The sequence below is a fragment of the Astyanax mexicanus genome, chromosome 5 (genome assembly GCF_023375975.1).
Source record: "Astyanax mexicanus isolate ESR-SI-001 chromosome 5, AstMex3_surface, whole genome shotgun sequence".
In the NCBI taxonomy this organism is placed as follows: domain Eukaryota; kingdom Metazoa; phylum Chordata; class Actinopteri; order Characiformes; family Acestrorhamphidae; genus Astyanax; species Astyanax mexicanus.
The window spans coordinates 57,271,361-57,295,513 of record NC_064412.1 but is presented as its reverse complement, the minus strand read 5'-3'; the positions used below and the strand labels follow the sequence as shown (position 1 = coordinate 57,295,513).

The window sequence follows — 24,153 nt, the reverse complement described above, 5'->3', positions numbered from 1 at the left end:
ATTTCCTTTCCCTAAATGGACACCTGCCTCAGATTAGATCTGCTCGTTAGTCTGCAGTTAAAAACACCTGCAGTCATGACACCTTGGAGGGCTGCTGGACGAATTAGAGTGGCAAGAACCATGGCTCCAACAAGAGAAATGTCTCTTGAAACAAAAGAGAGGATTGTGAAACTTCTTGAAGAAGGTAACTCTTCACGCATGGTTGCTAAAGATGTGGGCTGTTCACAGTCAGCTGTATCCAAGATATGGACCAAATACAAACAGCATGGAATGGTTGTTAAAGCCAAGCGTACTGGTAGACCGAGAAAGACATCAAAGCGTCAAGACAAGCAACTTAAGGCCATTTGTCTTGAAAACCGAAAAAGTACAACTAAACAGATGAAGCATAAATGGGAAGAAGCTGGAGCCAATGTATGTGACCGAACCGTAAGAAATCGCCTAAAGAAAATGGGATTTCAATACAGGAAAGCTAAAAGAAAACCATCATTGACACCTAAACATAAAAGAACAAGACTGCAGTGGGCTAAGGAGAGGCAATCATGGACTGTGGATGACTGGATGAAAGTTATCTTCAGTGATGAGTCAAGAATCTGCATTGGACAAGGTGATGATGCTGGAACTTTTGTTTGGTGCCGTTCCAGTGAGATTTATGAAGAGGCCTGCCTGAAGAAAACAACCAAATTTCCACAGTCCTTGATGATATGGGGCTGCATGTCAGGCAAAGGCACTGGGGAGATGACTGTGGTTAATTCTTCTATCAATGCACAAGTTTACATTGACATTTTGGACAGTTTTCTCATCCCTTCAATTGAACAGATGTTTGGAGATAATGAAATAATTTTCCAAGATGACAATGCATCGTCCCATAGGGCAAAAACAGTGAAGGCATTCCTTGGAGAAAGACACATTCAGTCGATGTCATGGCCTGCAAATAGTCCAGATCTCAACCCAATTGAAAACCTGTGGTGGAAATTGAAAAAAATGGTCCACAAGAAGGCTCCGACCTGCAAAGCTGATCTGGCAACTGCTATCAAAGAGAGTTGGCACCAATTGATGCAGAATACTGTTTGTCACTCATCAAGTCCATGCCTCAGAGACTGAAAGCCGTTATAAAAGCCAAAGGTGGTGCAACTAAATACTAGTGATGTATTTTGAATCATCTTTTGTTTATCTGTTTTTCATGATTCCATACTTTTTTCCTCAGAATTGAGTGATTCCATATTTTTTTCCCTGTGGTTGGTCAATAAAAGTAACATTCACTGACTTCCACAATGTTTTTTCTTCATTTCTTTGAGTGTTCCTGAAAGCCAACAAGTTGCACTTTGGAATGACCTTATTATTGTATCATGTTTTTGATCAGAGTTTGTTTTACAGAATGAAATGTCTGAAGGAGTGCTCATCCAAGACTGGTGATTCCATACTTTTTGCCAGGGGTTGTAGAAAAATATACTTTAAGGAAAAATTAAAGTCAGTCAATCAGAAACATTTTAAGAACTTTAAAAAAAGTAAAAAAGTGTGGTCACAAAGTCCATCAATGACCATGTGATGTTTTGATGAAACTGGCACTCATCAGGACCGCCCCAGGAAAGGAAGAGTGAGAGTTTCCTCTGTTGTACAGGATAAATTCATCAGAGTTTTCAGCCTCAGAAACCACAAGTTAACAAACAGCTCCCCAGATAAGAGCATCTAAATAAGAGTATTTTGGTTTGTTTAACACTGTTTTTAAGTTACTACATGATTCCTTTGCAATAATCAAAAACTTTGACTAGTGTTGTGCAATTAATTGAAAATTAATAAATAATTATGATATTATAATTATAATTATAATATATGATAATCCTCAAAGTAGCAGTTTTATACACTACAGTGTATAAAAACTACATTGCTGCATTGGTACCAGCGTGATATAAAATACCATGCCAATACCATCAACACCATAACAAGATTCACTGAAGCCTGAGGCCATCTCTGCCTGGCACCCCAACCACACTTCAATCAACCTCCCACACACCCATCAAAAGAAGGGATGTTGATTTCCATACATATATACATATAATATTATATTACATAAACATTTTAACCCTGACATATATATATATAAAAAGAAAATCCCGACATACATTTCCAGGCAAAGGTTTTAGACCACTGTGTGAGTTGGGTGAGCTGGAGCACAGAGTGAAGAAGGCAAAGGAGCAACAAGTTCTTAAAAAACACCTCTGGGAACTCCTTCCTTCCTTCAAGACTGTTGGGAAACTTTTCATTTCAGGTGGCCACCTCTTGAATGAAGCTCATTGAGAGAATGATGCCAAGAGTGTGTAAAGCAGTGATCAGAGCAAAGGGGGGCCATTTCTATTTTGAAGAAACTAGAATATAAAACATGTTTTTTTATTATTTCACCTTTTTTTTATTAAGTACATAAAACTCCACATGTGTTCATTCATAGTTTTGATGCTTCAGTGAGAATCTACAATGTAAATGATCATGAAAATAAATAGAAGGTGTGTCCAAATTTCGGCCTGTACTGTACATGTACTGTACATCACATGGTTTAGTCTTGTATTGTACAGTATATGGTTAAGTATCATCATGAGATGTTCTGTAATGTTGATTAAGATTTAATCCTGTATCATCCTGAGTAAGGAGAAGGAGAGTTAAGCTTTGATCGGTGTCTGTGAGCGGTGTTTTCCCACAGAGATTAAATGAGATGACTCATATGACTGAGAGGACTTCACGCAGGATCACGCTCCGTCTTTCTTCAAGTTCATTTCTATTAACAAGGGAGAGAAGGAGCCGAGGGAAATCATAACACCAGGAAATCACCACCATCACCAGGAGCTCCGCTGCAGTGCAGGTGCTAGAGAGGGTTTTACAGCTGTGCTTCTAAATTAAGAAGCAGTACAGAACATTTTTAAATGTGTGCAGTTTTCTGGATGAAATATACTACTTAAAAAAGCTACCACAAATTCTACTGGGGTTCTTTAAGTGATGCAATGATAAACTGATGAGTTTATTAATGTTTTAATACGAGAAGAGAATTAAACTAAGCTGATCTACTTGAATTTTTGCACCAGGAGTAAAGCAGCATAAAGTTATTCTAAAGCAGTGTGTAAGACTGGTGGAGGAGAACATGATGCCAAGATTGCCAATGTCTTGGTTTAGAAAAATCCTTTTTAAGTGCTCTCTTATTTAATTTTTTTTCCAGAGCTGTATATCGTCCCTGTCCAATAAAAAAAAAAGTATCTCCAAAACAGCCGCTTAACAGAAGAAAGAAAAAATCTTCAATGGAAGTCAATGTAAAAAGAGTTTATTTTAGGTAATTTTTAAGTATTTCCATTGGTCCGTTCATCAAGAAATTCTGTGACAGCGTAAAGGACATTATGTAGTAAACTAAAAATCGACAAAAATGGAGATACTTGTCTTTCATTAGACAGCAATGATATTAGCTATGATAGTACATGTGATAGTACAGTGTTGCAATATAAAAAAATATATACTTAATTTGATTTTGGTGAGAAAACTTGCTTTTTTAAAGACAAGATATATTCAGATGCTGATTTGTTGGATTAGAAGTCAGAATATGTTTGGTCCTTCTCTAAAAGTCCGACTCTGAAACTCTGTAACCCCACAGCAACCCCGTCTCCAGACCAACCCAAATCTAAACCCATCAGCCAGGGCTCTTATTTCTGCCCTGTGGAGGTTCTGCCCCAGAGCAGTGTCAGAAAAGAGGAAAATGAGCTTCATCTCCTTTATACAGGTCAGAATAACAGACTGCAAAGGTTTTCTGAATATAGCAGCCTAAATATCGCCACTTCCAACAGTCTGTGTTCATGTCTTCTGCTTTTAAATAGCAGCAGTGCTTCTACATATATCTATATATCTCTAGAAAAAAAAGTAGAGCACTTAAAAATCATGAGTTTCTGGAATATAATCAAGAGGAAGATGGAGGATCACAAGCCATCAAACCACCAAACTGAACTGCTTGAATTTTTGCACCAGGAGTAAAGCAGCATAAAGTTATCCAAAAGCAGTGTGTAAGACTGGTGGAGGAGAACATGATGACCAGGGTTATTCCAGCAAATATCGATTGAATCTGTACTCTTAAAACTTTATGAATATGAACTTGTTTTCTTTGCATTATTTGAGGTCTGAAAGTTCTGCATCTTTTTTGTTATTTTGGCAATTGCTCATTTTCTGCAAATAAATGCTCTAAATTACAATATTTTTATTTGGAATTTGGGAGAAATGTTCATTTTACTTAAATATATAAGTTCTTCCACCTTCTAAACTTCTCTGAATTCTATGTATTTTGGGAATTAATAGAAAACCAGCCCCCTGTGATCTGAATAATAGTTACGATAGCTTGTGCTTTATCTCTAATACTACTAACACTAATACTAACTATCTGGTGAACTCTGCTCACTGTAAAGTTAAGTGATTTCTCTTTGGGAAAGCTGGGGTATCTGACTCTCCCAGTGGGAAATTCAGCCGCATGCTTGAACACAAAAACATGTTCTAAAAATGGACGAACATGTTGCAGCAGCTGAGTGCTGCTGGAGCCATTCCCATTAATATATAATTCTATAAATCTAGCTTTAGACAGGTTTATCTGTGGACGGGGACCAGGCTACTATTCATCCTTTAATGTTCACTCTGTTTCCTTAAGCGATCATTTTATTGCCTTAATTTATGGGATTGTTTGGACATTAAGACCGACTTCAGGAACTGAACACAAACAGACGCTTGCTTTTATGAGCTTTTCTGGCTTTTAATGTTGGCGTAATGTTTTCTTGCCAGAATATTTATAGGAAGGCTTCACAAATAGTTCAGATCAAACAGATATGTTAATTATGTTCAGATTAATTATTATTTCATTGCTTTGCTATTTTGTTCTGACTTTATATACGCATTAAGTGATAAATATTCACTGAGGGATCATTATGGTGATGGTGCTGTCCAGACGGCTGTGTTCTGGCTGTGTGGTGTTTATCATGGGCGTCGTTTATCAAGTATTATTCTTTCTTTTTTCATTTTATATCAAGAATGATTTGTTCAGATACATAATTTAATGTTTTTGCAAAAAGTAAACTAAGGCCATTTATAACATATAAGTTGGGACCAGGTTCCAAATCTAGTGTGTTCAATTGCTCATCATTCTCTTTAAGAGTAGATCAGGTGAGCTCTGACTTTGGCGGATTGCTATTTTAACAGTGCAGCTACCTGGACGTGTTCAACGCTTCTTTTTTATATTTATATGATTCGATCTACAAAGCTGCTCTGTACAGTGTGAATAAAAAATCTGAATGAATCAGTCAATATAAATCTCACAACTATAAAATTACTTGGATTACATTTTTATTTTACACTGACTTCCATTCTTTTGGTAAAGTCTCAATTTTGGAGATACTTGTCTTTCATTAGACATTCTTGCTTAGTTATGATGTTCACTATTTGTTGAAAAAATAGGGAAAGTTGGCAGATTTTATCTTTCTGTTATAGTTACATTAAATATATATTTTTTGCAATATTATTTGCTTGAAATTGATAAAAAATATATATTTTTGTTATAAATATTGTAATCCAGTTCAAATTAGTCAGTGTCTGGCTAGTTACTAAATAAGAATGTTTCTGCAAACAAGACAATTACAACTCAACTGGCTTATATACTGTGCTTTTAATAAATTGCATGTATTGATTTCCTATCCTAAGAAGAAATAGCTTGTTTTCTTGGGATTTTGTGATTTAAATTCATTATAGAGGCTGCATGTAAAAGAGATCAAGTGTAAAAACAAAAATAAGACATTAATTTATTATTAAGTTATTAAGTTATTATTGCCTGTTTTTATAAAATAAAGTCATTATTCTGACTCGCTGTACTCAGTGTGCTTCAGTAATGCATATGCAATGAGGCAAAAGTCCAAAACAGCCCAGTCTGTCCTGTTGATCTCATTATAGATGCTAAAGTAAAATAATAATGCGCTCCATTACTCCAGCCTTGTTTTGAGTCACATGGCGTCTGAGCTGAGTTTCCCTCTCGCTGGGAGCCTTTGCATCACGTCTGCAGCCATTTCTCATTCAGTCACGCTGTAAAAATTAAAGCTTTAGTTCCTGTTTCACCTTAAAACACCCAGCAGATACATTCTGTCACCTGAACAACATTTATGCAAATTCTGCGGCTTTAAATACTGGATTAGTCGAACACATCTCACCATCAGAGAGCCTGTTACACATAATAAACCTGCTGAAGAGAAGTGTGAATAGAGTGACGGGAAACAAATATGAATATAAATCCAGTCCACTAAAGGATACACTGCGAAAAAAATAAATCTTAGCAAGTTAAATGTTCTAAATTTAAGGCAATAAATCTTATTTTCTTCTCTGATAAGACTTTTTGTCTTACTAAGCATTGTGTGTAAGTGTTATTTTGCTTATTTTAGGGATAATTATCTTAATCATTCTTACTTAGAATTTGTACCTTATTTTAAGTAACTTAGGTGACTTAAGTGACTTTTTTGCTTGATTTAGGTGTTACTTCACTTATTTTGAGACTTTGTCATTGCTTTTTGTAAGAAATTTTACTAAAAAAATTTAGCTTACCCCATTGGCATATTTTTCTGCTTAATATACATATATTTGTCTTAATTCGCATATATTTTGGCTAGTTTTTGCAGTGCAAACTTAAGATTTTTACAGTGTTGTTGATACTGGAGAGCAGCTCATCACCTCCAGACTGTGCTAGGTATACAGTACCAAACAAAAGTCTGGACACACCTCTTCTTCCTGTTCAATGTGTTTTGTATGATTTTCATACACTGTAAATTTAATATTGAAGTCTATATTAAAGCTTTATAGGATCACTAATGCAGAATTATTTTTAATAATAAACCAGAATATGTTTTATACTTTCGATTCTTCTAAGTAGCAACTGGAATAGTTTTCTCAGTGTCTTGAAAGAGTTCCTGGAGGTGCTGAACAATAGTTAATGCTATGTTTGTTGGATTAGCACCTATTTGATGTATTGAATATTCATTTTTTTTTTATCCTCTTGTTCCTAACTCTTCGCAGAGAGTCTTTATATTACAGTGGGAAACTTAACATGAAATGTTGAATTTCTAGGCAAAAATGAAAAAAAAAAACTTTAATAAGAAAGAAATATTTTCATTTTAAATCATTCAATTATTTTTTTTTTTGTTTCTAAAATAAACATATGCCATAAGATTAGTACAGGCCACAGTTTTGTTACTCTTTTATTTTTCTGAATATGTTAAATTTAGCAAATAAACAGTAATCAAGTATTACAAATATAAAAAAAAATATATGTTTTTTTACTGTCACTTAATTAAACTTAACAATTTTAAGCAGAACTTTGATGTTTTTAAGTATTTTTCTTTGCTTTGTTTTTTCTAAAACACTATTTTAAATCTGTTTTCTAATCGTTAAACATCACTAATATAGTGTTTCTCTTGGATTTTTAACAGGAATCGTATCTCTGATCTCTCTGGTGGTTCTATCGTATGAGAGATACAGCACTTTAACGGTTTATAATAAACAGGCCCCGGACTACAGGAAGCCCCTGCTGGCGGTCGGGGGCTCCTGGCTGTATTCGCTGCTGTGGACAGTGCCCCCCCTGCTGGGCTGGAGTAGTTATGGGCTGGAAGGGGCAGGAACCAGCTGTTCCGTTACCTGGACGTCCAAAACCCTGCAGTCCCATTCCTACATCATCTGCCTCTTCATCTTCTGCCTCGGGATCCCAGTACTGATCATGATGTACTGCTACAGCCGGCTGCTCTGTGCCGTAAAACAGGTAAACTGCTCCTTTTACAGCGTTACGTACTTACATTTACATATTTATATAAATTTACCATGTCGCCAGACAACACTGCACTATATAGATGGAGGGAATCCCAGTCAGAAGTTTCTACAGCCAGTCCAGACAGAAACATGGACCAGGTTAAAATTCTCAACCAATTTTACGTTTAAAACCAGTTTATTTACTTATTCTAGAATGTTGTCTTATGTTATGTTATATTATACATTATGTACATTAGTGTATTTTTGATTTATTAGTAGTTTTTTTGATTAAAATATTTTATCCTATTTTTCACGACAATATTATTTGATTAACTGCGATTAATCACATTTGTTTTTCTTAAGACACAAGCTTTTATAGTGGAAATTAAAATGTAAATAAAATAATGAATGTTAGAAATGTAAAATGCATATATGTGTATAAGTAAGAAAGAGCGATTCAAACCTGTAGTTGTGAAAGTTTATTTGGTCCAGATCAGTTGATGAGTTTGTGTAGTATAGGTCACATGACAACACTGCACTCAATTGATGGCGGGAATCCCAGTCAGAAGTTTCTACAGCCAGTCCAGACAGAAACATGGGCCTAGTTAAAGTAAGTTTTTTTTGGAAACTAGTTCATTTACTTACTCTACAATGTTGTCTTAAGTTATGTTATATTATACATTAAGTACATTACTTTATTTTTTATTTATTTTTATTTTATGTACTATTTTCTGTTTCTAAGTTTTTTCTCTTACTTGCTTCTTCTGTTTGTTTTCTTAACTTGCTTGTTGGTGTTTTGTTTTGCTCCTTACAAACTCTTACATATTTGCTAGTGGTGTTAATCGATTAAAATGTTTTATCCTATTAATCACAACAATATTCTGTGATTAACTGCGATTAATCGCACTTGTTCTTTCTTAGACACAAGCTTTTATAGTGGAAATTTAAATGTGAATAAAATAATAAATGTTATAAATGTAAAATGCGTATATGTGTATAAGTAAAAAAGAGCGTTTCAAACCTGTAGTTTATATGGTCCGGATCAGTTGATGAGTTTGTGTAGTATAGGTCACATGACAACACTGCACTAAATTGATGGCGGGAATCCCAGTCAGAAGTTTCTACAGCCAGTCCAGACAGAAACATGGAATATAAAGATAAAAAAATATATAGAGAAAGATAAAGAAGATTAAAAATATTAATTTACTTAAAAAATAAAGATTTTACTGTGTATTTCCAGGCACAGTGACAGTGTCTGTGAAATAATAAATCATAAATAAAGAGTATTTTATCTTCTGTCTCTCTGAAACGGTTAAACCAGTCTGATAGGAGGCATCACAGGACCTGTCCTGGAAATGCTGCCCAGGACCCTCCATGTCCCTGAAATGCATTTTTTATTTCGCCGTTTGCTCTTCTTATTTGTTATTCCTCTGAAGTCTCATCATACACAGACCTGGAGTGTCCAAAGTGGGTCAGGCTCTTAAAATACACCAACATGGACACACACACACACACACAACCATTACTGATTGTGGAAACTTCACACTAGTTTCCACTCTTCCTCCAGACTCTGCTCCTTGATTTACTTTAAATGAAATATAAATATATATTTACTGATGATCAGTGATGGTTTGGAGAGTCATGTCTGTCATCTGCTGCTGTTGATCCACTGTGATTTATTATCAAGTCTAAAGTCAGTGCAGTTTTGTTTTCCCACAAAATCTTACAGCACTTCATATCTTACAGCTTCCCTCTGCTGATAACAACTTTTATGGAGATGCGGATTTCATTTTCCAGCAGGACTTTGCACACTGCCCACACTGCTTTAAAAGTATCAATCGGTCTTGTAAAATAATATTATAATTTTCTGAAACACTGATTTTTGCATTTTTATTGGCTGTAAGCCATAATCAATAACCAACAATAAAAGAAATAAACGCTTAAAATAGATCACTCTGTGTGTAATACAGCTATATAATATATATGAGTTTTACTGAAATAAAGTAACTTTTCAATGATGTTTAAGTGACTTTTGAGATGCACTAGTGTAGTCAGTCCTAGATATAAATGATATGTATATATATATATATATATATATATATATATATATATATATATATATATATATATATAATAACAAATCAAACCCACATACCATCCATTAAAACATCTGAGCTGGTTGACAACTGCGTTTCCATGGAAACATGTTGATTTCCTTGCTAAATATTTATTTTCTATTTAAAATAGACAGTCTGTATCTCTGTGAATGAGTTAGTTAGATAGTTGTTACTAGTTAAGACACGACATGTGGATTTGTGCTTTAACCAGATTTTAAAAAAGGATAAATTAAAAATATCCTTAAAACTAGGATAAAAAATAAGGATTTAACAGAGATTTTACACACAAACTTAAGAAGGAACTTGAAGCTCTGGAGTAGTTTTATTGCATCCTGCAGGTTTAGTTTAGGATGGAGTTAATTCTGTGTATTTAGCAGGAACTTAACATCAGGAAACAGTGTTTTTAAGCCTCATTCTTGTTTCTCTTTCATATTGTTTAAGGTAGAAGCTGCAGATTTTGTTTCTTCACAGGATTTTGGTGCAGGTGGTTTTGTAGTCAGTATATTGACATTTCTGAGAGGCATGTTTCCGGGTTTGACTCGGCTTCTGGAAAGCCACGCTGCTGCTGCTGCTGCTGTGTTGCCAGAGTTAGGTCACCTGTGTCAGTGAACCCACTGCATCCATCTGGTATGAGCTTTTATTTGGCGAAAACATAAAAAGAGAGTAGAAATGCCAAAAAAAGCCCTGAGAAAGGCCAATAGTTTGATTAAACCATCTGCTTTTCTTTTTGACAACAAATGGGCCATTATTTTAGAAAAGTCGTCAACTGTGAATCGTGCATCTTGATTTAGGGCGTGTCAGTGTGTCTTTGCTATCGTAACGACAGGAAAAGTACACCTTGCATTGTTAGAAATGCGCAAAAGGCATGTACTAATTCTCTTAATGTATTAATCATGGGTGTGGTTAAATTTGGGTTTACGGTATAATAAACCAATCAGAGTGTATCTTGCTCATCATTCTCTTTAAGAGTAGAATCAGGTGAGCTCTGACTTTGGAGGATTGCTATTTTAACAGTGCAGCTACCTGGACGTGTCCAACAAACGCTTCTCAGCAGAGGAATCTTTTTTTTGATAGAATGACTTGTGTGTTTGGGGTCGTTGTCCTGCTGCATGACCCACCTTCTTATGAGATTCAGTTCATTGTTGCATCAATGAGAGCAAGCCAGCCTGGCACAAAGATATATAATATTGGATTATTTTCCTCAATAAATAAGTGAACAAGTATAATATTTCTGTCTTATTTGTGTAACTGAATTCTCTTTATCTATTTGTATGACTTGTGTGTGAAAATCTGATGATGTTTTATATCATATTTATGCATGAATATAGAAAATTCTATAGGGTTCATAAGCTTTAAACATCTGAATGAATCTTTCAGTGGGTGCTTTTTTTGTGAATGTGAAATGTGAGACATTCATGAGACTCTAACCCTCTAAATAAAAAGTTATCCAGCACTTTCCATAACTATATCAGATGTATGATTTTTCCCCCCATTTTCTACTCAATTTAAATGGCCAGTTACCCAACCCACTCATTAGGACTCCCCCTATCACTAGTGATGCTCCAACACACCAGGAGGTGGCAGTGAAGGCTAGCACACGCCTCCGCCTCTTTTTAAACCTTTTTGCCGAGTAGCATCACAGCGCTAACACGACTCGGTTCTGATACATCAGCTCACAGATGCAGCCTTGTGCTGATCCACATCACCCTAGGAGTGATGAGGGGAAAGAAGAGAGCGCCATCTACTGTACTGTACCCACCCAGAGAGAGCAAGGCTCTATAATTATGCTCTCTCGGGGCTCTGACAGCTGATGCAAGCTGCATAAACAGGATTCGAACCTGCATCTTATTTATTTTATTTTTTTTTCAGGTTGGGCGCTTCAGGAAGACGGCGGCGCGGAGGCGGGAGTACCACATCCTCTTCATGGTCGTCACCACGGTGGTGTGCTATCTGGTGTGCTGGATGCCGTACGGTGTGGTTGCCATGACGGCAACCTTCGGCCGACCGGGGCTGATCACCCCGGTGGTTAGCGTGGTGCCGTCACTACTGGCCAAGAGCAGCACCGTCTTCAACCCCATCATTTACATCCTCATGAACAAACAGGTAAATTACTCACCTCCACCTCCTCCTCCACCTTCATAATCAGGAGCTCTGATCAATCACCCATAAACACAGAAAACTAACCACAACTGCACAATTTAAAATCCCCCCCCCCCAAAAAAAAAAACACTTGTGGTGATTGCAGAATCTATTTAACCTGTTCAGACCTGAATTATTTAAACTGAATTAAAAAATGAAGTCCAGTCAATTCGAAAGTGAAATTTCAAGAACTTCGAAAGTATCTTCACGTGTAGTCGTGAAAAAGACCATCAAAAATGTTACGATGATGAAACTGGCACTCATCAGGGCTGCCCACAGGAAAGGAAGAGCAAGAGTTTCCTCAAGTTACTGCAGCTTAGCAGATTAAGAGTGTTTAGGTTTGTTTAACACTGTTTTTAAGTTACTACATGATTTTTTTATGTGTTTCTTCATAATCTGATAGATCACTTCATTATTTATTTACAATATTCAAGAATATATGAGTTTTTCACTGGGTGGGTAGATGGCGCTCTCTACTTACATTGATCTTCCAGACTGGGAATAATTATACCTAATAAATATATGAAAATAAATTATTAAAAAAAATATCAATTTGATAGCAGGTTTATCACATATTCCATATAAATGAAAAATCAAAATTAAGGCTATTTAGTGTTATACATTTTTCACTATAAGCAGCTGATCTCTTGATTGTTGAGTGTAAATTTCCAAAATCATCACGGAGGACAGGAGATTTTACTGAACCCCGGCAGGGTGACCTTCCCCTTCTCTGAAAGTTCAGCTATAGAGGCTGTGGACATCCTCCTGACCAATAGTTTCTCGTAGAGTAGCGGGTGATACGCCCCCAGCGTGCAGGCCATGTCCCTGAGCGCCTCGTAGTAATGGCAGCGCGTGGTGTGTCTTTTAGACGGGATGAACTCGTAGACGTCGACGCTCTCACACAGATTCATCATCACTGCGATACCTGAAATAAAACACACAAAAAAGCACATAGAAATTTATATATACAAATGGAGCTAAACTAAAGGCTATAAAGGCTGATTTAGGGCATGTGAGTGTGTCTTTGCTATCGTAACGTCGAGAAAAGTATACCTTGCACACCAAAAGACATGTACTAATTCTCTTAATTAATCATGGGTGTGGTTAATTAAAATTTTGGGCGTAACGTGAAATAATAAACCAATCAGAGTGTCTCTCAGTCACTCATCATTCCCTTTAAGAGTAGAACCAGGTGAGCTCTGACTTTGGTGGATTGCTATTTTAACAGTGCAGCTACCTGGACAATTCACTTTTGTTGCAGCAGTTTAGACATTAACGTCTGTGAGTGTTGAGTAATTTTGAGAAGACAGTAACTTTAATCTATTATACTGTAGCTGTGCACTGATTACTTTCACATCTTTAGTGTTCCCCATGAAAATAAGATGTAGAAAAATTAAATGTGTTTACTTTTGTGGGATACTGTAGTTCCAGCATAGAAAGAATACAGCACTGTGTATCTACCTGTTTTAGAAACACAGGTTCCTGTCTGATCATTGTTCATTAATTTGGTTTGCATGTGTTTTATCAACACAGACACTCAGAGCTCAACAAAATCCCCACTTATAATGCAGATGTGTTCCAGATGTTTCAGTCATGGAAGTAAAAATAAAAACTCTATATTTACGCTCTTAATTTTAGCAGGTTTCAGAGCTGTACGCTCCAGCAGAGGGCAGTGCAGTATCTCACATTTTCTTCAGTTCTACAGTTTCTTATCTCTTCAGATCAGACCCACTGCACTGAAGAAATGCCAGTGCAGATGACGCTCTTTAATGCACAGAAAAAAAACTCTAATATTCTACTATAAAGCATATAAATATAGCAAATAAATGCAATTAACTAAAATATTGTGTGTAATGTTTTATATTTCGTATTTACTTTTTATTTCATGAACCGTAACAGTAAAAACAGTAAAAACATGTATAAAAGTGTTCATAAAGTGTGTATAAATGAAGTAATTGTAATTAGGTAATATTGTATGCAGAAATGAAGTAAAGTTTACTAAAAGAAAGGATTGACTGAAGTTCAGTTCACTTATTTACTTTCTGTAACTCTATTTAAGTCTTGAAACCGAGTTGAAGTTACTTCAATTTATCTGAAATTAAATTTACTTAAAAAAAGCAAATGCAGAAAGTTGCAGAAACATTTGTAAAGTAAATTTTACTCATATTTTTTTTTTCTTGTGTACAGTGGATAATACAGAGCTTTGTGTGTGTGTGTGTGTGTGTGTGTGTATAGTTCTACAGGTGTTTCCTGATCCTGTTTCACTGTAAACACAGTTCACACCTGAACGGTCACTCCATGCCCTCCAGAACTACCGTCATCCAGCTGAACCGGCGGCTCTGCAGCAACACGGTAACCGGAAACATCCCCACCTCCCTCAGACTGAACACCGAGATCAGCACCCCCGTCTCCGACCGGACCCACCCCCCCCAGATCACTCCCTGACCTCCAGCTCATCACTATCTCTCCCCCCTGCCCAAACAGCAGCAGAGACCCTAAAACATGAACCGTTCTTTTAGCCTGAAGCCTGGATTAAGCAGAGTTTCCTCCACGTCTGTTAAACACCTGGAATGTTGGACCTGCGTGACCTGAGATCAGCATACTTTCCTTTCACTCACGTAACATTCGTCTCACGTGACATTCCAGCCTGTACTGAGGTCTGCTGTGTATATTTAGACTGAATACAAAACAAACAAACAAAAACAAGTAATAATAGAAGTCATTCATGGGCGTCACTCATGAAACATGATCAAAATCTGTGTATAAATCATTCGTGCAACACCTTTTTTTGTAAATATCTGTAATTATTTAAGATCATACAAGAAAACTTAGTCTTGTTTAAAGTTTTTTTTTATGTTTAACATCCGAACGGCACTAAAGTTTATTTTTTTTCTGCACTATAATTCAATTATCAATGAAAGACCTGTATATAATACTTATATTATGTAAAGACAATAAACAAAAGTGCATTCAACATGCAAACTGAACTGTGTTACATCCTGTTATTCAATACTTTAAAACCTCCATTGTTTAAAATTGAATTTTAATTTAATGAGTCTCTAAAATACAATTTTGGGCCATATTTTAAAGAAGTACAGGTAATCTGTCAACCGTGAATAGTGCAGCTTGATTAGGGCGTGTCCGTGTGTCTTTGCTATCGTAACGACAGGAAATGTACACCTTGTGCGCCTTGAAGTGCACAAAAGGCATGTACTAATTATTTTAATTAATCATGGGTGTGGTTAATTTTGAACATAATGTAAAATAAATCAATCAGAGTGTCTCTTTAATTAAGAGCTCATCATTCCCTTTAAGAGTAGATCAGGTAAGCTCTGACTTTGGCGGATTGCTATTTTAACGGTGCAGCTACCTGGACGTGTTCAACAAACTCTTCTCAGCAGAGGAAACTGAGCTGACAGCTAAGTCGATTGTTTCACATCAAGTCCAGACCAAAATGCATTCCAGCACCATCTGTGACACATGGTGGTGGTAGTATTACCTGTTTTGCTGCACCTGGGCCAGGATGACTTGCCTTCTATGATGGGAAAATGAATTCTAAGTAATACCAGTTTAACAGTTTGAAGAAAAAAAAGTCTGTCCATGAGCTGAACTTAATTAAGGGAAGGTGGGTCATGCAACAAGATAATGACCCTAATCAGAGACTAAGTCATTTTACCAAATAATAAAGTAGTGACCTTAATTTGAAATAAAAATATAGTGTGCACTAGATGGCTTAGCAGACTCATAGATATATACAATAGAATAAAAAATTGGGCACCCCTAATAATTTGCATGATTTTCCATTATAAACCATTGATGGGTTGCTTCAACAATTTCCGTTAAATTATTTAGTTAAAATAATTATTGCACACTTTCTGTAAACCCATTAACTTCTTTTTACATTTCACTTTTCACTCATATATCACTGTGTTCTTCTGCTATATGATATATTGGTACCACTTTATAATAAGACTACCTTTAAAAAGGGTATATAAATGGTTTACAATTAACATTAATAATCAGTTATAACACATACATAGAAAGGGCAACAATATAGATGGCTGGGGTTCACTATTTCACAAACAACAGTTCATTGTTGCCCTTTCTACGTATGTGTTATAACTGATTATAGGCTTATTAATGATTTTAAAGGCATTTAAAACCTAATTAGTAACTATTAATGAACTAATTGTAAACCATTTATAAACCCTTTATGAAGGTAGTCTTCTTTTAAAGTGGTACCAATATATTTAACTAATATTGCTGATCCCCAAACAACCAATGCCCAAATCCTTTTTATCCTTTTTATACCACTTTATTACTGTTTTTTTTTCTTTATAAACGAATTATTGATGTTTCATTTGCTTGATTTTGGTTTTCTTCATCTATATTTTTAGGACTGATGAAATTTTATGTAAAATGTATGTGGGAAACTAAATCAGCACCTCGTCAAAACTTGCAAATACACCTGCTCAGTCACATGTAAATATGTAAATACGTGTCTGAAATACCGCAAGCTTCCTTACGGCACACATTCCCAGACAAACCCAAACAAAACTGTGGTGAGAGCAGTCTGGAGGTGGACGCATGGTCAAAGTTACAGCTCTCTGTGGCTTAGTGTTTTGAGTGTTTTGTCTGAGGGACCAGCAGTAGAAGGATTAACAGGGCTGTGAACAATAGCTGTCATATAGAGGATGTGTAAAACAGCCGAAAACAAAAAGCACAGATCAGTGTTTGGGTCTGAGAACAAGAATAAAACATCTGCTGTTTTTATCTTACCAATAATGAACTGAAGCAACAAAACACCACCATCATTCACCTCGTTTTTGAGAACGTCCCTTCTCTTTGGAACTGAGCTACGAGGAGAAGTGGTTAAAATGCTTCTCTAACGAATAGAACAATCATTTAAGAACCAGATACAATCACATAAATGCATAAATAAATGAATAAATACATTAACAGTTAAACGTTTTAGAACATACACATTTTTCCTTGTTTTTTTGCCATTTAGACTGGTTAGGTCCATTTAATAACCAGAAAATACAGTATTACAAAGTGCACTATCAATAAACGTCTATTTTCTGGTCAATTTTCATACATAAGATGCATATTAGATGCAAGATTACAGATTAGAAAGCACAGTTTGTGACACTAGTAAGGAACAGAGGTGTCGCCATGATTTTCTTCTAATTTAGCCACACAACCTACACAGATTTCTCTTCTGAAAACTGTTAATTTGGGTGAGTAAAGCCCTTCCATTTATTTACAGGAAGCTTAGATTTCCAGATTTCTACTAAGGCTGGGTGCAGCAGCATTAGATTTACAAACACACAAACTCTTAGCACTGTTACTAGCTAATGCTAATGCTGATCCAGCAGTGCTACCCAGGGTTAGCAACAGGCTACAGGTCAATAATACTCACCCCTAAACAGCAATAGAGCTAGTGTTTAGCATTCTCTGTGCTGGATAACTAAACTGAAACTCCTGTAAAACTCTACATAAGACGCACTGTTAATTTTTGGGACTTTCAGTAAAGGTACTTTTTTTTACCTTAATATAAAGTACAGCCCCAGAAACAAGCTTTATACTCTTTTAATCTGTGCAAATCTGTACTTATTTTTCTTAGTGTGCATCTGCAGACAGCGACACTGACCTATATATCCAGTGGAGGGAGGATTGGGCTGGATGTTCTCCTCGGTGTTGGTCTGAAGCATGGTCCAGAGGCTCCAGATGAAAGCCGGGTGCAGGATGTAGAAGGGCTGGCTGGGAGAGCGCCTCCTGCGGTCCTCGTACCCCGTAAACAGGTCAAAATCTGGCTCTCGGTACCACTGCCAAAGTTAAGACAGTTTTAACACATGAGAAACTGTGTAAATTACACCTAACATAATTATTCATACAGCATATATTAATTTAATTTAATACACCATATCACCTACAGTATTACATTCACCTATACACACTAAACCGTAGAGGTCACTATCTATCAGCTTGATTTTGGGCGTGTCAGTTCGTTTTTACTCTCGTAACGACAGGAAAAGTACACGTTGTTTTGCTCGAAACGCGCAAAAGTCATGTACTAATTCTCTTAATTAATCATGGCTGTGGTTTTAAAATAATTTTGGGCGTAACGTGAAACAAACCAATCAGAGTGTCTCTTGCTCATCATTCTCTTTAAGAGTAGATCAGGTGAGCTCTGACTTTGGTGGATTGCTATTGTAACGGTGCAGCTACCTGGACGTGTTCAACAAACTGAGCTGCTGGTTGACGCTGTGAAGGAGCTCCAGCAGCTCATTTACTGGAACAGCAATGTTATTTTATTTACTATTCTGTTTATTGTTGATGTAAAAGTAAAACGTTTGGTCCCGATTAAGCTTCTTTAATATATTTACATTCTACTAAAATACATTAATTTACAATGGGGCATATAAGCAGCTAAAACAGGGAACAGCCTAGTGCATCTCAAATTTATTGGCTCTATTTTTTCTCCTTACTTTACTTTTACTTTTATACTTTAAGTAGTTTTGAAACCAGTACTTTTTAAAATACTTTTAGATAATACTTAAAGAGTAAAAAGCTTGAGTTGATTCTTCAACTTCTACAGAAGTATTTTATTAAACACTAGTATCTATACTCTATTCTACCTACAGAGAAATGAATGGAGATATGCACCGTGGTACTTTAAAGCAAGGAATGCACTAAAATGTGTAGTAGAGTGGCACAGGCTCAATCTTACCTTCTCTAGGTCAGCAGAGTATGGTGCAGGGTCCCACGCCACCAGAGTATTATTCTTATAAAGAGAACTTCTGTTAAACCTGTGCTCTGAATTAGCCAGGACCTGTTTTGGGTCAGAATGATAATCCTGTTTTAATTATTTATATAAGAGCAGGACTGTATGTTTCAGATAAATAAAGGAATTTACCTGAGAGTTGATGATACGGATGGTGGTCTTTTTGCCTACATCCTTGTGAAAGCCCTGAGTTGGAGCAGCATTGAAGCGGAGAACTGCATCATGGGAATCTAGAGTCATCAAACATGGTGTCAAATAAGCCAATCAGACTAATCTATCGAGTGTGTGTTGTCTATATATTATCTGATAAATAATTCGGATAAACATTATTATTGTCATTTTAAAACCAAGTCATTTTATGTCACTGATATAAAGATCATTTCATATCATTAAATTATAAATACAGCTCTTGGGAAAATAAGAGACAGCTTAAAAATGATGAGTTTCTTTGATTTTACCGAATTGAAAAGCTCTGGAATATAATCAAGAGGAAGATGGATGATCACAAACCATCAAACCACCAAACTGAACTGCTTGAATTTTTACACCAGGAGTAAAGCAGCATAAAGTTATCCAAAAGCAGTGTGTAAGACTGGTGGAGGAGAACATGATGCTAAGATGCATGAAAACTGTGATTAAAAACCAGGATTATTCCACCAAATATTGATTCAGCCATTTTTCATTTTCTGTAAATAAATGCTCTAAATGAGAATATTTTTATTTGGAATTTGGGAGAAATGTTGTCTGTAGTTTATAGAATAAAACAATAATGTTCATTTTACTCAAATATAAACCTATAAATAGTAAAATCAGATAAACTGATTCAAAAACTAAAGTGGCCATTTACAGTACTGTGCTCTTCACACAAGAAAAGCATAATATAATGTAATGTTAACCCTTTTAGAGTTGAATTATGTTCCAATTATGGAATATATATATATATGTGAATGGAATATATATATATATATATATATGAATATATATATATATGAAGGCAGTTTTCTGTCTATGATTATTATCCTAATTCTACTGTGCAACAGGCACACCTTTCTAAAAATAATGCTGACGCTCCCCATATAAAAATACCAGCCGTAACACAGCAATTAGTAATAATACACTAAATAAAAACGAAAGCTAAGTGCTGGGGATTTCACATTGTTATTGTCTCCCAAACCACACACACACACACACACACACACACACACTCTTTAACCACTATCACTACAACTTTATACATTAACACTGAAGACTATGAAGGAACACATAAGGAATTATGTAGCATCTTAAACGTGTTAACAAGCATCAAACGAGAGTTAAACGCAGAGAGACCCCTGTTTTACTTCTGAGCAGAGCGGAAAACTACACAGCACATTTCTGAAGTTCAAAAATCTGGAGTTAAACAAAAAATGTGTGAGAGTGTTAAACTGTGTGAGTTTATTCTCCAACTTAAACTACAAGTTGAGTTGAGGGGAACTGTTTGGTTGTGTAGAGTTTATTTCAGAGTTTATTGTAAGGTGTTGAGGAGCGTGACTGTGAACTCTATAATGGGCGTCTCCTCCAATCCCAGCTCATCATCAGTGTGTAGTCTTACCCGCCAGGGCTTCCTTTCATGGGGTGTTTTATTATATTATATCTTATATGATGGTTGTTTGCCTAGCCGATGTGTTGTTGGCTATAGGAGCAAGTTACCTTATTTTCTGCACTGTTAAGTGTGATAAAGTGCTGGAAATGCATTGAGAACTGCAGTGCAGGATTAAAGTCCCCATACAGTGAAAAATCTATCTATCTATCTATCTATCTATCTATCTATCTATCTATCTATCTATCTATCTATCTATCTATCTATCTATCTATCTATCTATCTATCTATCTATCTATCTATCTATCTATCTATCTAATGATGATTTTTGTTGTCATGTTTACTCCTTAATGTTCCAGGGTTTTAAAATATTACAATATTAGTTTAATAACACAATTTTTTGCATTATTTGTTAACACTGTGAAGTGTTGAGTTTATGTTAAAATGAACTCCAGCAGCTGAGAGCTGTATTTTACTCTAGGGACGGAATAAATATTTTAACTCCCACAACAGTTCAGATTTAACTCCTGAAGTTTTAAACAATGTACTTTAATTCTGTTATAGAGTGTATTCAATATTCGATAGTCACGCTTAAAATACACTTACAATGAGTTGATATTAACTCTCAGGGAGTTGCTGTGTGCATGGCTAAAATCATGTATATGATTTACAAAATATTCATATGCATTTGTCAAACAAGCAGTATATTATCTATAAGTTTGTGTTTTCCAGGCTCAAAAACTAATCAATTTATTCAGTTTCTATTCAGTTTCTTCATGAGCGTTCATTTACAGAAAAGCAAGCTTCATTATTCTCCGCCTAGATTAAATTAACTCGTGCCCATGCTTTAATTATCTCGTGCCCATGCTTTAATGATTTCGTTCCCATGCCTTAATAAAGCATGGCCACACATTTTTTATTTATTTTTTTTACATGATGTCACCTTAGGGGCTCCAAATAAAAGTGTTAAATGAGCATCTTTCAGAAGTGTTTTGCAAGTATGCGTGTAAAGAAATGCTAGGCTAAAAGCATTAGTTAGTAAAATCACAGAATATAAAATAGATATTTATTTATTTAGTGTTTCCAGGCTTTAAAAACTCACCAATTTCTTTCCCCAGTAATGAATTGAGAATGGATCCGGCGGAGCTGACCACAGCACATGTTCTGAAAGGTGTGCCAGGCAGCTTGTCCAGGTGATCAGATGGCACCAGGTGCTTCCAGCCCAGGCTGGCGAAGGGCTCCTCTGTGCCGTCCAGTACCCGGACCCGGGCGTGCTGCTTCAGCTGGCATAGAAGAGCCTGTTTTTCCAGCTGCTTCTGATCCAGCTGCTTGTTTTGTGGAGATCTGTAACTCACTCTGTAACTGTTTTTGTCGACGTATTGTTGAAAAGCTCTCTGCAGGCGTAAACTCAGCATCATGGAGGAAACGTTTCCCCGCCACAAAGCGCGGACCACATCCCTGCCGCTGGAGTAATATTCCAGCCAGTCTTCTGGTAGCGTACGCGCTGGTCTTTTGGTGTAATTAGCAGCTGATTTCTGCAGTGGTTTTGTATTTATTTTCTGTTGATCTGCATCGTCTTTTCTGTTTCCCGTCTCTTCAGGTAAATGATCAGGCCTTGATCTATTAAATTGTACGTTAGGGTGCCATTGAGAGGTTGGGGTCACCAAGATGCTGTTCCAGGAAATCTCTGAACGAATGGGAGGGGGGGCATGAATCGTTCCAAACTCAGACTTTTTAGGGAAGTATATTATCAAGAGCAGCACCCAGCCAATCACACAAAACCAGAAGAGGTTCAGCAACTTCATCCTCCTCTTCATTCTGCTGGAGCTGGATCACAAGAATTCATTGAGTCTGAAAACGTCCGACTCCAGTCCGACTCCAAAAAAGTGACCCTTCTCAATCCAGAAGAGCCAGAAGAGGAAGAAGCTCCATCTCAGAAGAATTAAAGCAGCATCCAGAATAGAAGATCCACCTCGAGCATCTTCTCCTGACCTCCTGACATCTTCATTCTCAGGCTTGATCTATATCGGTCCATGACACTTCAGCTAGTTCTACAAGAAAAAAGAGAAAATGAGAAGAAAGGTTTGATTGCCACCAGAAACTGGTCTTAAAAGGTTGAAAGAAAGAACAAAAAACAAAGCAAACGATCGATGGCAATTTGCATCATTTAAATCACACAAAAGTGAGTAATGTGTGAATTCAACCAATGCCTAATTAACCTGGATTGCAGGGAAAACAGCTTGTGCAATATGAAAAGCAAAAAAAAAAAAGAAAAAAGCCAATTGACTGAACAGACTATCCCAGTCATGAAGCTTGCCATCAGCTGCCAGAGCCCTGAGAGAGCACAGTTGTCCTTGTTCTCTCCGGATGGGTACAGTAGATCAGTAGATAACACTCTTTCCGCTATTCATCACTCCTAGGGTGATGCAGATCAGCACAAGGCTGCGTCTGTGAGCTGATGTATCAGAACCTGAGTTCTGAGAGTCGCTGTGCTTTCCCCTGAGCGTTAGCGCTGTGATGCTATGAAGATTTTCTCTTTTTGTGTTGCAGCATCAATTCAAAAATAAGTAAAGTTTATGTATTTAATGTTTTAACATTAAATGTCTTGTTTTTGCAGTAAATTCAACTGAAAATATGTCGAAAAGGTATTATTATCATGACTGATCATTCTGGATCATTGACTTCTGTTACTGTAAATCTGATAAAATTATTTTTTGTATTTTTTAATATCGCAGTTATTAGGGGTGTGCCATATTATATCATATCATATCATATGTACAATAATACAATTACATTTTCATTTTGTTGCAGTAGTGCATTCTTAAAATAAATATATATTTTTAATTCAGTGTTTTGTTGTATCGCCAAAAGTATCGTTATCATTAAAATACCATGAAATATCGTGATATTATTTTAGGGCTTTAAGTTTAAGTTTCTGTCCTTCACTACTATCAGATACGGGTTTTTGTGTCCTTGTTTCCTCGTGCGTGTTTACAAAACAACAGCTAACAGCTAACAAGAACAAGAGATCAGGATATCAGGAGGTCAGGTTAAGGTCTTAAGCTCACATATAACTCTAAAAATGTTTTACAATTCTTAAATAAATCAAGAAACAGCTCTAATTGGTTGTTTAGCTCTATTTTTTTCAGTAATTCATCGATTCTGCAAAGTACGTCTCTGAAATAAACAGAACAGAAAAGAAAGTAAACACCGGTGCATGTGCTGCTCTATTTTAACACTTTTTTGGCCTCTAAGCTTAAATGTTTGTATAGTTAACATTTCATTTACGAATTTAATACATTTTTAAAAAGCTGCTCAGGCTATAGGAATACCACATTCATAGTCATACACGCTACAACATATAAACAACACGATATACAGTAATATATATAAGAATCTACTAAATATATAGTATAAAGACAAAGCGAATATGTCAAATAAACATATAATAGTAGTAACATACATACACTAAATGTACACTATAATAATCTATATACTCTGCAGTGCCTCAGTCAGTCAGTCAGTCAGTGTTCAGAGTTAGTTAATCTTTGACTTTTACGCCCTGCAGCCAAAAAATCACTTTACATTCACACAAATACAGATTTAGAGATGAACAAAAGGTTTAAAAGCAAATGCGAAAGTAAAATCCCTCTAAAAACAGCAGCTTTATCTGCATTTTCAGTACTTACTCGAGCTCTTTCAGTTTGCCTCTTCCTCTGATTTCTGGATCGGCTGAAGTGGGC

At 36.1% G+C, this 24,153-nt stretch overlaps 2 protein-coding genes across 2 annotated transcripts in view; one reads left to right on the top strand and one right to left on the bottom strand.

Annotated features, from left to right (window-relative positions):
• The window catches only part of tmtops2a (teleost multiple tissue opsin 2a), a 20,169-nt gene extending 5,680 nt beyond the window's left edge, over nucleotides 1-14,489 (top strand). Inside the window, 3 exon segments of the mRNA NM_001291266.1 lie at nucleotides 7,476-7,801; nucleotides 11,775-12,008; nucleotides 14,280-14,489. Of these exon segments, the coding sequence (NP_001278195.1) occupies nucleotides 7,476-7,801; nucleotides 11,775-12,008; nucleotides 14,280-14,489 (770 nt within the window).
• On the bottom strand, nucleotides 12,593-24,153 carry st6gal2b (ST6 beta-galactosamide alpha-2,6-sialyltranferase 2b). Its single transcript, XM_022675313.2, has 6 exons — nucleotides 24,100-24,153; nucleotides 21,513-22,461; nucleotides 18,964-19,061; nucleotides 18,778-18,879; nucleotides 17,698-17,872; nucleotides 12,593-12,969 (listed from the first exon to the last, which is right to left on the bottom strand). Exons 2-6 carry the CDS (start codon nucleotides 22,225-22,227, stop codon nucleotides 12,722-12,724), a joined length of 1,338 nt encoding a protein of 445 aa, XP_022531034.2. The 5' UTR covers nucleotides 22,228-22,461; nucleotides 24,100-24,153; the 3' UTR covers nucleotides 12,593-12,721.

Coding starts and splice junctions, on each gene's coding strand:
- st6gal2b (XM_022675313.2), bottom strand. CDS start 22,227: ATGAAGAGGAGGATGAAGTTGCTGAACCTCTTCTGGTTTTGTGTGATT. Junction 19,062..21,512: donor ATTACTGGGGAAAGAAATTG/GTGAGTTTTTAA, acceptor TGATGACTCTAG/ATTCCCATGATGCAGTTCTC. Junction 17,873..18,777: donor ACTCTGCTGACCTAGAGAAG/GTAAGATTGAGC, acceptor TAACTTTGGCAG/TGGTACCGAGAGCCAGATTT.